The sequence below is a fragment of the Neofelis nebulosa genome, chromosome 1, assembly GCF_028018385.1.
Source record: "Neofelis nebulosa isolate mNeoNeb1 chromosome 1, mNeoNeb1.pri, whole genome shotgun sequence".
Lineage (NCBI taxonomy): Eukaryota > Metazoa > Chordata > Mammalia > Carnivora > Felidae > Neofelis > Neofelis nebulosa.
In genome coordinates, this window is record NC_080782.1 from 58982715 (window position 1) to 58996600 (window position 13886).

Genomic DNA, 13886 nt, shown 5'->3' on the forward strand with positions numbered 1-13886 from the left:
TCCATAAAGCTTTCAAGCTTTTGGTTTTACTGGGGGAGGGGGGGAGTCAGTTTACATGCAACTTTTCAAAGTAAATCTACTTTAAGGCACTCATTTTTACCTGGTGGTCACAGGGGTTATGTTAAAACACCCCAGCAGCTGGGCAGGTAAAACTTGATTCAGTTCAGCAAGCATTTATAAATCATCCATGGTTTGCCAGGTGCAAACCATATAGAACCCAAAGATGCATTTGCACCTCTATCTGACCTCAGGGAGTGCAGTGTCTAATATGAGAGACTTACAAAGGCAAGCAAAATCAATTATAGGACCTAACAACAGGTGCTGGACCCTGCAGTAGACTTAAGTGTAAATGCTATGAACACTCGGAGAAAGAGTCTACTTATTTGATGGTAGGAGTGAAGGCTGGGTGTAAAGGAAAAGACAGCATCAGTGTGAAGGTGCAGCTGACCTGGACCTTCATTTCAGGGCTACTCAGTAAAACAGGTTTATCAATAAGGTAATCATACCAGCTCTGGAAAGTCCCACCAAAAATCAGTAGTGGGAACAGATCCCAACCAACAATTTTACACTTGTTCCCATAGTTAAGTCTATTCCAGAAGAATTAGACACTGTCTCTTGATTGGTAGATATACAAATATATAAACATAGATAGACACATATACATAAACATATATATCACATATCCATGCAATGTTTTTTTTTTCTTTTTCTTTTAGAAAATCTTTTACTCTAGGGGCCCCTAGGTGGTCAGTTGGTTTACTGTCTGACTCTTGATTTGGGTTCAGGTCATGATCTCACAGTTCTGAGATTGAGCCCCGCAACAAGCTCCAGGATGACCTGCTTAGGATTCTCTCTCCCTCTCTCTCTGCCCCTTCCCATAAGATACTCTGCTCACACGCACACACATTCATTCATTCATTCTCTCTCTCTCTGTCTCTGTCTCTCTTCTCTCTCTCTCTCTCTCTCTCTCTCAAAATAAATAAATTTTTAAAAAAGGAAAATCCTTTACTCTAAAAAGAAAGCCAGGTGCTTTCCCATATAGCTCTTAATTTTTTTATTTAATTAAATGAAGCTAACTAGCATATATTTTGCTATTATTATGTGCCAGGCTCTGTACAAAGCCCTTTGTACACTTCCATTTGTTACTCCCACCCTATGAGATAGTTACTATAAAGAAGAATGGAGACCCAGAGAGGTTAAGCAAACTGCTAGAGGTCCACAGCAAGGAAGAACCAGAGACAGAATTTAAACCCACTGTGTCTGGCTGCAAAACCTCTACTTCATCACCCAATGTACTTCCTCCTTTAGTGGATTGGAAATGAAGAAGGGGAGCATATGAAATCCTAGGAGGAGGTGTGAATACTGAAAAGGCAGCCTGTACTCGCTGATGGTAGCAGCTAATTTACAGAAGGTGGTGTCCTGAAGTTGGGTCTAGTAAAAGAACAGGGCTCCCACTGCTGTACAAACCAAGCCCCTGAGGCTCCTTGTCTGAATTCCTCCAGAGCAACCATTCTCTGGCAGCTGGCTCCCTTGTGAATCTCTTGCATCCTCATTGGGCTTGACATTATCAAAATCCGTTTAGGTTTCAACAGTAGATTAGCAGGCTCGTGGGTGCTGATTTCCTGCTTCTTTTTCATATCCTGTCATTAACCCAGCAACCCCTGAAAGCCCAACAGACATGAAGGAAAGCCCATCTTATTAAGTTTAAAGAAGAATAATTTCTTTAAAATTCTTTTTTTATTTTAAATGAATTTCTTTAACTTGTTGCCACACTGTGATTGCTGGGTTTATTTTTGGTTTCTATCAGAGGTCCCTAAACTATTCTTCCCCAGGGGTCTTTTTTATTACACCTCTTCCTTACTGGGTCCTTTTTATCATATCCCTTCCCCCCAAAGACCCTAATGTGGGGGAGGGGGAAGTCTGCCAAAAGCAGCATTTTTACATACAAATTAGTTTTCAAATTATAATAATTAGAGCTTCTGATTAATGGATAATAACAAGTATTTCCCCCTGGACATGCCATTATTTCAGCAAAATCAACAACACTCCAGGCTGAGAGCCTTATTGATAATAATAGTAATGGTAGCTAATTTTTATTTAGGACTTCTGTTGCGCCTAAAATTAAGAGCTTTGCATGCATTAACTCATTAAATCCTCACAACAACCCTCTGAAATAAGTAATAGTATCCCAACTATTCAGATGTGGGAACTAAGACATAGAGAATTGATACGCTTAGCAAGTATCAAAGGTAGGATTTGAACCAGGGCAGTCTCCGCCCAGAATCTCTGTTCTTCCATACCATGCATTATTCCTCCCCCTACAGAGAAGTATTCCATGTCCATTATCCACATAAACATGTTTGAGGAATAAACCATCTAGTTCCATCTAAAGGTTTGACCCACTCGGGACTTACTATCTATTTCTTTCCTTAGCGATATTATGTGACGAGAGCTTCCAAACTTCCCTCAGAAACCTGTTCCCTAGTTTTGTTTTTCTAGAGGTCAAGAATTTCTTCTTACAATCTCAACCATTGTTTCTCCTGCTTTATTTTAAGCCCTTGCTGACTTTTTATTTGATCCCCTATTGAGCTAAATAAAAATGAATCATTCCCTCTCTTGTTTAAAAAGAAAAAATAAAAAGGAAAAAAAATAACGTCATACCCTCAAGTCATTCTGTGTTTTTCTTTTATAATTTAGATATGGAAAACCATCAGAAATCCAAAAATTTCACCTCTCCATTTTACAGATGGAGAAAGTAGCATCAAGGTCATTTATGAGTCTTGTCTTAATGCAGGGGCCAGAATAGTGACAGACCAGGTCTGCTAAGTCAGACAGCTTCACTAACACTTTGTGCCAGCCTTCAGCTGCTTGTGGTTCCCACAACCTCTCCTGACCATTCAAATCTTTTACACTGGACTGTTGCCAAATATAGATAAATATTTTCTCAAGAACCCATCCGTTCCAGAATGCAGAAGGGAACTTGATTCCCATCCTTTGCCCATTGGGCAGAAGAGGTTTTCCAATCCACAAGGCCATCAAAGTGATGGGTTGAAAAGTGAAAAGTCCCCCAGAACTTCTTTCAGAAGTCCCATTTGAACAAATCACAAATGACCATGATAAAACTAGGTTCCATCTAGGTTGTGTTCCCATTTAAGGGATCAGGGAAATGAGACTCCAAGAGATTAACTGCTTTCCTTATGTGACTACTAGCAACTCCCAGATTTTCCTGAATTCTGTGCTTGCAAATAAAACCACCCTCAGAAGTTGAGAAGGTACTGGCGAGTTCATTGCTATTAAATCCTCTTTAAAAATAGGTATTTCTGGAACTCCTTTCACTAAAGTTTTGAAGGAAGCTCAATGTGGGCAACCAATATTTTCTGTATTAGTGATTTCAAATGCAACAGAGATGCTATGATGATGCCATGACAGAGGTGTGATTTCCACAGTGTGCTTAGATCCCTCCTGCTAACTCAAGGAAGGAGTCACCCCCAATATTAGATCAGTCTGACATCAAGTCCTTATTTTCTACAGTTATTTACTTTAGACTAATTTTTGTTCACAGTTGCTTCTTTCTATTTTAATTTATGAAAATGTCAGAGTATATTGGACTTGTCTATGGCTGGAAAGAATAATTAAAGGCTACAAGAATTAGATTTGGTGCCAAATTAATATCACTCTCTTCTCCCCTGCTGATAATTTTACACCCCAGTCATATTTGAGGTTATTGAAAGCTTTACTTGTGCTTCCCAGACTCCAGCTCTTACTATATTTGGTCAGTTAATAGTAACCAAAGAAGTTTAGAAAGCATGGTGCCAGTATTTCACATGCCCTGGGTTATGAGTTTATACTTAAAGACAAACTTGCCATGAGTTTAATAGTGATTTTTTTGAAACTCCTGGCATGCAATTAAACAGAAATGTAGAACCAACAAATGTGTACAGATATCACTGACTTGATGTCAATTCCTGCTTTCCAGTGTCCTGGTCATTGAAAAACAGCAGCATAGACAGTGGTGAAGCAGAAGTTGGTCGACGGGTGACCCAAGAAGTCCCACCAGGCGTGTTTTGGAGATCACAGATTCACATCAGTCAACCCCAGTTCTTAAAGTTCAATATCTCCCTTGGGAAGGATGCTCTCTTCGGTGTTTACATAAGAAGAGGACTTCCACCATCCCATGCCCAGGTATGAACATACTTGATATAACTATGAGTTTTAAAAAATTACTACTCCTCACCCACTAGGATGACTATTGTTGGAAGTTGGACAATAACAAGTGTTGGCAGGGTGTGGAGAAATTGGAACATTGGTATGTTGCTGGTAGGAATGTAAAATGGTGCAGCTCCTGTGGAAAACAGTTTGACAGTTCTTCAAAAAGTTAAACAAAGAGTCACCATCTGACCCAGTAATTCCACTTCTAGGCATATACACAGAGAATTGAAAAGGTTATTTCTCATAAAAACATACACATGAACATTCAAAGCAGCATAATTCATAATAGTCAAAAAGTGGAAACAACCCAAATGCCCATGAACTGGATGAATGGATAAACAAAATGTGATATATGCATACCGTGAAATACTATGCAACTATATCAAGGAATGAAGTGTTGTTATACACTACAACATTGATGAGTCTGAAAAGTATGGTGTTAGGTGACAGAATCCAGATACAAAAGCCCATATATTGTATGATTCCATTTATACTGTCAAGAATAGGCAAATCCATAGAGATGGAAAGGGGATTAGTGATTGCCAGGGGTGAGAGAGCAGGGAATTGTTACTGACTGCTGGTAGGTATGGTAGGTTTCTTTTAGGGATGTTGTAAATGCTCAGGAATTAGAGAGTGGTGATAGTTGTACAACATTGTGAATACACTCAACAACTACTAGAATGTAGGAGCATCTGGGTGGCCCAGTCAGTTAAGTGTCCAACTTTGGCTCAGGTCATAATCTCACAGTTTGTGAGTTTGAGCTCAGTGTCAGGCTCTGTGCTAAAGCTGGGAGCCCGGATCCTGCTTCAGATTATGTGTCTCCCCCTCTCTCTCTATGCCCTTCCCCAAATTGCTCTCTGACTCTCTCTCAAAAACTAAATAAAAAATAATTTTAAAATTAAAAAAAAAAACCACTACTAGAATGTAAAATGGCATAGTTTATGTTGTTTGTATGGTGTGTCCAAAAAAAAAATAAATAAATAAAATAAAAAGATAACATTCCTACCTGAAGAAGTCAGCTTTGCTAGCCCTGGGGGTGAATCCTCAGGCACTTTTCAGGTATTCTAGTTATTGTATTAGTTTGTTAAAATATCACTAGGAGACATCCCAGTGAATTTAAAAAGAGTTGTGTAACACTGACCAAAATTCAGCCATTTCTCTGTGATTTCTGTTCTTCTGTTCTACCCTCTACTGAGTTCCTTGGGACATCCTTAGCACTTTGAAAGTCAGATTATCCCATGTTGGGAATGAAGAGACTGGATTAGAGTATGAATTTCATTGTCTCTTCTCTCACCCCTCCTTTAATTTGTCCTGGCAGAGATTTTATTATATACCCACCATTGGGGATAAATTAACACCCACCTAGCTTGGTTTTCTTTTCCAATAAGAATTGCATATCCTGAGAAAAACCACGTAGGGCTTTCCCGCCTCATTTGCTTTCAAATCCGGCAAGTACATAAAGAAGTACATTAGGAAAATACCCCAGTGGAAGGAAAACTTCCTTAACTACCCATTATATGCAGTCAAAGATGACTTTAAAATGTGTTGGAAAGGTATTCATCTAGAAAATTGAATTGAAAGAATTGCGAGCTGTAAACCCATTGGCAGATGCAAAGGCATCAGACCACCATTTCCTTGGCTTTGGCTCCTGGCAGACATCGCTAATCACTAATCGAGGGCTGCACTTTGTCCTCAGTGATCTCAATGCACAGATACCTCCCACAGAACCCTCAAGGCAGCTGCTACCAACTGACCAGTGTTGGCTCTCATGATGAAACTTATTTGCAGCCCCATCTTTACAACCTGAAAGTATCACAGAGCCTTAGAGGAGAGCTTTGGGGGCTTTTTGTTTTCTGTTTTGTTTTAGCATACACAGTCCATGCTATAGGGACCAATATGTAAAGTAGTAATCAATAAATCCTCCATCCACCCACCCATCCAGAAAAATATTTATTGGTTGAGGCACTGATTATTCAGGGATGAGTTAACACAGCCCCTGACCAAGCAGAACTCCCGATACAAAAATTGTATCTGCTCTTCAAAGAGATTCTCATCAAGAGAAAGAGAGGAAGTGGGCTGACAGGAATCCCTGTGGCATTTCTGTAACTTCTGGCAGGCAGCAGGGTGATGCTCTGGGAAGTTAATTGTGAGGTGGTCTCCTTGACCTTCAGGCTCCACTGATTCTACTACAGCACCACTTGCAGTGGTGGTGAAATCTGCTTATTGGCCTTATTCGAGTAAATATGAACATGCCTCTGGACACAGCTGAGAATAACTTTCCTCTCAGCCAGTTGGATGCAAGGTGCTTTGCTGGAGAAAAACGCTTCTTCCCGACACTGTTCCAAAGCACTGTTATCCCCCTTCCCTTGCATGCTCTGAACAACTAGTATCATGGAAAAGCAAATGATCGTGGCAAGTCAAGTAGGTAACTCTGTAACTGAGTGATAGTGGACAGCAGGCAGAAACATACTCTACCCAGTTTCCCTGCTGTTTTGACATTCAGGACTCAAACCCTCAATGACAATGTCTTTTCTTCTTTTGTGGCTACACCACACTGTCCATCTCCTGCCAGGCTAGTGATTGTTCTAGCGGTCGTCCTCTCAAAATAGCTCCACTCCAGGGACAGCCTCATCACAGTTCAAGGGAAGGGAAATGAATAGGCATGGGCTGATGTACGCTGAGGGTTTCAGTCCAGCTGCCAATTTGGGAGTTTAGCGTGTGTTACAGGGTCAAGTAAGCGAGACACAGTGCAGATACTTAGAAATTCACAAGACAGGTACAATATAGGGACACTTCTTAAAAAAAAGAAAAAGAGGAAAAAAAAAACAACTCCCTTAACATTCTCACATTCAGTCACTGTCATTACATGCATTCATGTCCATTTGATGAGGTACATTTCCTTGAGGAGACGGTACTTAGCTCCTTGCAGGGATAGGTGACTAACTCACATCTCGAACCATTATAGAATTTCTCATTTCTATTGGCATATCCTATCAAGGAACATAAGTTCTATGGGGATTGGCAGTGTAGCCAAGGTGACTCATTTGAGCTGGAAAGAGAGAAAGAGAAAGATATGGGGAGGCGGTGGGGGGGAGGGGGATGACTATGAAATTCTATTGGCTGTGTTGCATGAAATAGCTATGCTTAAATTTTATTGAGTATCATGCTTTGACCAAGAGTCTACAAGGTTTAGTATCCTTGTCCAAGGATATTAAATACAGAAGAGAATCCTTTTTTACCTGCTTAAATTTCTCAAGAATCAGAGTGTGTCCCAGTTGACTTTTTGAAAGTGGCTTTTTACAGTGGTACAGAGGCAACATGGCATAGGGGAGAAAGTCCTGGAATTGGAGAACTCAGAATGGAAGCCCTGCTACATATTAACCAGGAGACCTAAGCCTTGTCCCCTAACCTCTTTTATCCTCCATTTCTTTGTCTACCTACCTTACCTGGCTCACAACGTTGTTGTAATTATACCACCACCACAAAGGTAGAATGGGAAAACACGCTGTAAACTAAAGCACAATTTAAAAAAAATACCAGATACGAGTGTTTCATGGTACTAAGAAACTCTGTGTGGCCCTACCAAACACTGTATATAGATGAGTTATTATGCAAATACAGCTTTTTAAAATTAATTTTCTAGAGTTTTTCCCTTCTTATGGAAGAACAAACTGTGTTTTTGTTGCAGAAAAAAATTTCTAAACACACAAACAAAAAGGAGCAAAAACACCCATCATTTGAAGCAGTCCCCTTTCGATAAATGTTTACATATGTTTTTGCTACAATAAAATCTCTAAGTTGTAGAGTGGGGGCAACCTAAGAATCTAAATGACTTAAAATAGTAGAAGGCATTTTTTGTTTACCAGGGATGATTTCACCCTCCCCTCCACCCAGATTCACTCAGCAATGTCTGGGGGATATTTGTGGTTGTCACACTGGGCCAAAGCTGCTACTAACAGCTAGTGGGTCAAGCCTAGGGATGCTGTCACACACGCACAGGACAACCCCCAAACAAAGAATTATCCCTCCCAGGATGCCAGTAGTGCTGAAGTTGGAAACCCCACTTTACACGTTCACATGGATGAAGGAAGACTTGGTGCCAGGTGAGCCTCATTCAGGGACACAGACCCATGGAACTTCCCCTATCCAGGCTTTACTAGTTCCCTGTAGTGAAGGAAGGTAGAGCATCGTGGACTGCTTGGATATTCCCCTTGTCTTACGGACCAAAGCGAGTCCTATCCTAACTTCAGTGGAGCAGGAAGTGCAATCTGGTGTTGACCCTGAGAAGTGGAGCACTAGATAAATCAACGAAAAGCCCTAGTGACTTGCAATAAAATGTTGGGGTACCTGTCCTTGTGGCTAGTGTTTGTGTACACCCTTAATTCTTTCCCTGAAAGTAAACCCTTACAGAATTAATATGGATTGCTAAATTGTCCTTCTGTAAGTTTACACCAGTTACTCTCCATATATTCTAACCTACCAGCAGCAGTGTGCCCATTTTATTTACCTGAACCGTTACATAAGCTGAATGCTACCGTTGTTTAATCTTTGTCCATTTGAAAGGTAGCTATTATATTGTCTTTGAAATGCAATATTTTGACACTCTCCATTGCATTTTTTAAGACCGAGACAAAAACAAAACAAAACAAAGTCGATATAAGCCATTCTCAACCGACCAATTTGAATTCTTACGGGGAAGGTGAGTGAGGAAGCCTAGTGCATCTTTCCAGGTATTTGAAACCCTACAAACTGTCAGATTTGCTCAACCCCAGTTCTAGAAAGGATACCGATCAGACTTAAAGAAATAATAATAATCTGACCTGGCTACAGTGCTGAACATCAAAGGAAATTTTAAGGCTGTTACTGCAAGTCAGGGTCTTTGGTGGTTAAGGCAGTGAGCAAGTTTGCTTGACAGTTTATCACTGATTGCTACTGATATGTCAAGCCAAGTAAAATCCTTTGTGAGAACAAGTCAATAATCGGCAAATGAGGTACATGATTAACCTGAGACAACAAGATGCACTTACCGCTTGGGAGCCCTGCTGAGACTCACCTTCTTCACAGTCCTGTTTAGCAAATATTAAAAATGTCTGTTTCATCACTCAGACTGATGGAGCCATGAGCCCAGTGACTTCCAGAGGGAACTTGGAAGCAGAGGGTGGGCTTGCAGCTCCAGCAGATTTCTTAGAGGGAGATACTAAGGATTGTATGGCACTGAGATAGAAGTAGACATTGTCAACCCCTGGTGCTTTTTACTGAGAGGTGTCTGTAGGATAAGAAGTAAACTAGCCACAAGGCACAATAAACAATAAAGAAGAAGTATCTAGGAGACCACCAATTGCCCCATGATCATAGGAAATACATGCAAATTTGGGAGATGGAGCATGCATGGACCACGATAAAATGAGCTAAGCAAACATTCCTATGTGTCTTCATCAGCAGAGTTCCCCTATATGACATTTTGTAAAGCAAATTTATACATGGTGATTAGTGATGTTAGCTTCTGCCCTCTCAAGTTTATCCCTTTCCAATTTAGAGCCTTTTAAAAAACATGGTGTTTTTTTTTTTAATTTATTTTGAGATAGAGCAGGAGCAGGGGAGGGGCAAAGAGAATGAGAGAGAATCCTGATCACACTCCACAGTGTCAGCACAGAGCCCAACGTGGGGCTCCATCCCATGAACCATGAGACCATGACCTGAGCCAAAATCAGGAGTCGAATGCTTAACCAACTGAGTCACCCAGGTGCACCTGATTCAGAGCCTTTTTTAAAAGTGAACTCTCACTTTCTGTGTCCCCTTCTCTCTCACCCTTGTGTGTAAACGGCACATAGTTGGTTTTTTTTAATGTTTACTTTTTGATATTTGAGAGAGATAGAACGCTAGCAGGGAGGTACAGAGAGAGAGGGAGACAAAGGATCTGAAGCAGGCTCTGTGCTGACAGCAGAGAACCCACCGTGGGGCTTGAAATCACTAACCCACTAACCGTGAGATCATGACCTGAGCAGAGTCGGATGCTCAACCGTCTGAGCCATGCAGGTGCCCCTACAGCAGGCTGTTTCAATTACAGATGGGACTGGCTAGGTCCCCGGGACATGGGGACACTGAGTGCTCTGAACACACTGCTTCTTTCACCCTGCTGCCATCTCTGCGCCCTCTCAGTGCCCACTAACCAGTCAGATGGGATCTTCCTGGATTTTACCCCTTCCTGTGGAGCTGTGAGCTTCATGCAGAGGGAATATCAGGGTTTGACTGTCAGTTTGCAAAGCACATCACATAGTGATTTAACTTCATTTTGGATAGAGGCGTATTTTTACAGGTGTGTTTTTCAGACTCTTCCTTTCCCAAAAAATCTGAGATATGGAGAAAGGTTTTGTGAAACCAAGAGAGACTTGGTTTCTTCTGTATTGGATTAAAAGTGCTTTTGAAAATGTCTTTCTCAGGAGATCTCTTGTGATTGTCTGGTGTATCCTAACAGGAACCAAAACTGCCACTTAAATGAGTGGGTACCCCCCTGGGTAGCTACCAAGCAGAGCTAAGGAGAAATCTCCAGGGATGCCTGAGTTCTATATGAGAGCTGGTGTTGAGAGGGCTGCATGGGAGGAGGCTGTGGATGTTTTTCAAGAAGGGTAATGCTTGAGAACGTGGAACTTGGGGAGAAAGAAACTGGGAAGACAGAGATGAATAAGAGGGGGCAGGACTACATCACATATTCAGACTGCATAGACTCTCAGAGGGGCTATAATTCAGGAGTTTGCAAATTTTCTAAGCAAGGACCTTTATCTTCTAGTGCGATCAGATATAGAACCCCATGAATAAAATGGATAAAAGTTTGGATGGTTTTATTAGCATAAATATAGTGTATAGTTCAAATCCATATTTACTATGTTAATCTCAGTATATGTATGTTTATTATATGCATAATAGAAAAACTCTCTCTATATAGCCACATAGATAGAGATACAGGGAGAGAGAATAAACTCCTGAGGGTGTTCATCTCTAGGAGTAGGTGAGGAGAACAGGACTGAGAATTAGGTTCAAAAAGCCCTTGCTTTTATCCATAATAAAATATTAACAGTAAAGCAAACTCCCTCCCCATCTCCAGCACACACACACAAAGATTGGAAATAAATATGACGAAAGTTAATATTTATTCCTTTGGTTCAAGTATGAGTATTTGTTACCATATTTTTTATACTTTTCTTAATTGTTGTAATGTCTTTCTCTTTAAGAAAAGTGCATCCATGACAAGCGTGAGTCTATTTTGAGTAAAACAAGCATTAGGAGGCTATAGATGGTGACTTTAATCTTATGTCACTCTCAAGATTCAATTCATTCACATACTTTGTTTTGTTTGCACTGTTTTGAGAAAAATCACAATGAATATATATACAACAGTATTTTCTTTAATCACTTCCCTTACAGCCCCTGAATACTCTTCAGTTAAATTGATCCACAAGCTTGAAAGAGGCACAATAGGAAATCATAGTTTCAAGGCTAAATCACTTAAGATATCTAACAACTACTCATATCCCTTGCCTTAAATACAGAAAGAGAGAGGTTGGACCCTAAACTTAAAATAAGCTTTGAAACTCTCTTCACTAAATACGTCTCTATTTCTACCTCTGTCTCTATCTCTATCTCACCTTTATGGGACATGTTACATGTTCATTGGAAATTGCTCCTCTGGTTTCAGCTTCTAGCACAAACTTGCATTTCTTCTCTGTCGGGCATTTGGTAGAACAGGAACCACCAGTACAGCTGCTCATACAACTTTATCTGAGCAAACACACAGCACGCCAGTGTGCTTTCAAAGAAAGCCACGTGTAGATAAATAAGCTTCCTAATAGATGAGAGCTGGAAAAGTTCAAGTCTATGGTCAGAGATAGTAAGGAAAGCTTTATTCCAACATCTTCACAAAAAATTAATGGCTTTTAAAATGTTTGTTGAAGCCTCTTTCAGGTTAAGGATGTTTCATAAGAAAGCAAAAGTTGTTACAAGACAAAAATATTAATTCATCGCCTGATCACTTACAAAAACGTTCTCCACTCAGAGCTCTGTCTCCATTTAACACTAGTTAAGGTAATAATAGAAAGCATTTGCTGGGGGCTCACTGTGCCGGGGACTGTTCCCCATGAATTATTTTCTCCTCCCAACAACACAGTGAGGTAGGCAGTATTAGGAGCCCACCATCACTTTACACGTGAAACAACTGAGGAAGAGTTCAGAGCTGCAACGCTGGTACATACAGGGTACAGCCGTCAGACCTTTCTTTTTTCTCCCCTCTGGTGGGAGCAGCCTGCACAGAGCACAACGCAAGCCCCGACAGAATAAAACTACAACTCATGCCCTGAACGGGGATCTCACTAGGTCCGTGAGAGTGGTGCCAGAGATCTGCTCTAACTTGCTGGGGAAGCCTTGGTAAACGTGGATCTGGCTGAGGTAACATAGCTAAATAGGCGGCAGCGAGAAGTAACAAGGTGACAGAATCGGCACTTCAAGAAGACGATTATAATAACATAAAGAGAGGTCCTAGGACATTTGACAAAGACATCCAGTATGTTTACCGAAAGATCCCTTTTGATTGTGTTACACCAGTCAAGCCAAAGTGATGCTGTATTGTTCTCGAGTACTCCATCGATTCGGAGATGCACATAATGGTCATCTTTGACATCTCTGAAACCAGGATGTGTTTTGCAATCAATGAGGCTGAGAGACAATGAAATGTTGCCATCACATTTTTTGTGTGCATTCTAACAATTAGAGCATAGTTGCTAATATCACCTGAATTACCCTAAGTCTGAGAGAAAAAGAAGGTGTTCATAATTAGAGTTTCATTCTTCAAGATAAAGACCTAATCATTTTCCCATTTGTTAAGGACATTCATTTTAAGTGGCCTTTCATTAATTCCAAATATCCTCCAATAATACACCCTGTTGCATGTGTCAAGTCAGTGTGGAGATTTAAATATAATTTTTTTTAATATATAAATACACAAAAATAAAGCTTAAATAAATACTCTGTGGTGTGCCTAATGCTGCTGTTCCCAACACAGAAAGACATGGGCAGAAAAGTATGGACCAGTCCAGACTGCCTGGTCATGAATTTCAAACTCTAGTACTTCAAAGCTGTGTTACCTTGGACACATCACTCAGCCTCTCTGTGCCTCCATTACCTCAGCTGTAAAATGGAGATAATAGTATTATACATTCGTAGCATCATTGTGAGATTTAAGTGAGGCAATCGTTATAAGGCACTTAGAACTGTGTCCGCATACCGAAATGATATGTTACTATTATCGTGTTTTTCCAAAGCCTGTATAACACAAGCCCCCAAACAAACAAAACAAATTTCAATTTTTTAAAAAGATAACCTTTATTTGTGTTTTTCTCATTATAAAATCAATATATGATGATGCTAGGAAAAATAGAAAACATTAACATTTTTTGGTATATTTTCCAGACAGTTTTCTGTTCACATATAGCAACCATTTTTACAAATACAGGATTATACCACACATAGTTTTTTCCTTGATTCTTTGCATAAAGAAAGGTAGGGAACATCTTCCTAAATCTAAATATTCTTCCATAAACTCATTTTAAATGCTTCAAAAGTAGTCCATTCTAAAGATTAATTTTTTTTAATCAATCTCCCTCTTTCAACATTATAATCCTACCACA

At 40.2% G+C, this 13886-nt stretch overlaps 1 protein-coding gene across 24 annotated transcripts in view; it reads left to right on the forward strand.

Moving 5' to 3' along the window:
- Nucleotides 1-13886, forward strand: part of TENM2 (teneurin transmembrane protein 2) — a 1977383-nt gene that overhangs the window by 1766726 nt on the left and 196771 nt on the right. For all 24 annotated transcript variants that reach the window (XM_058722697.1, XM_058722719.1, XM_058722713.1 and 21 more), the window contains one exon: nucleotides 3977-4182. In XM_058722697.1, the coding sequence (XP_058578680.1) occupies nucleotides 3977-4182 (206 nt within the window). The remainder of the gene's footprint in view (nucleotides 1-3976; nucleotides 4183-13886) is intronic.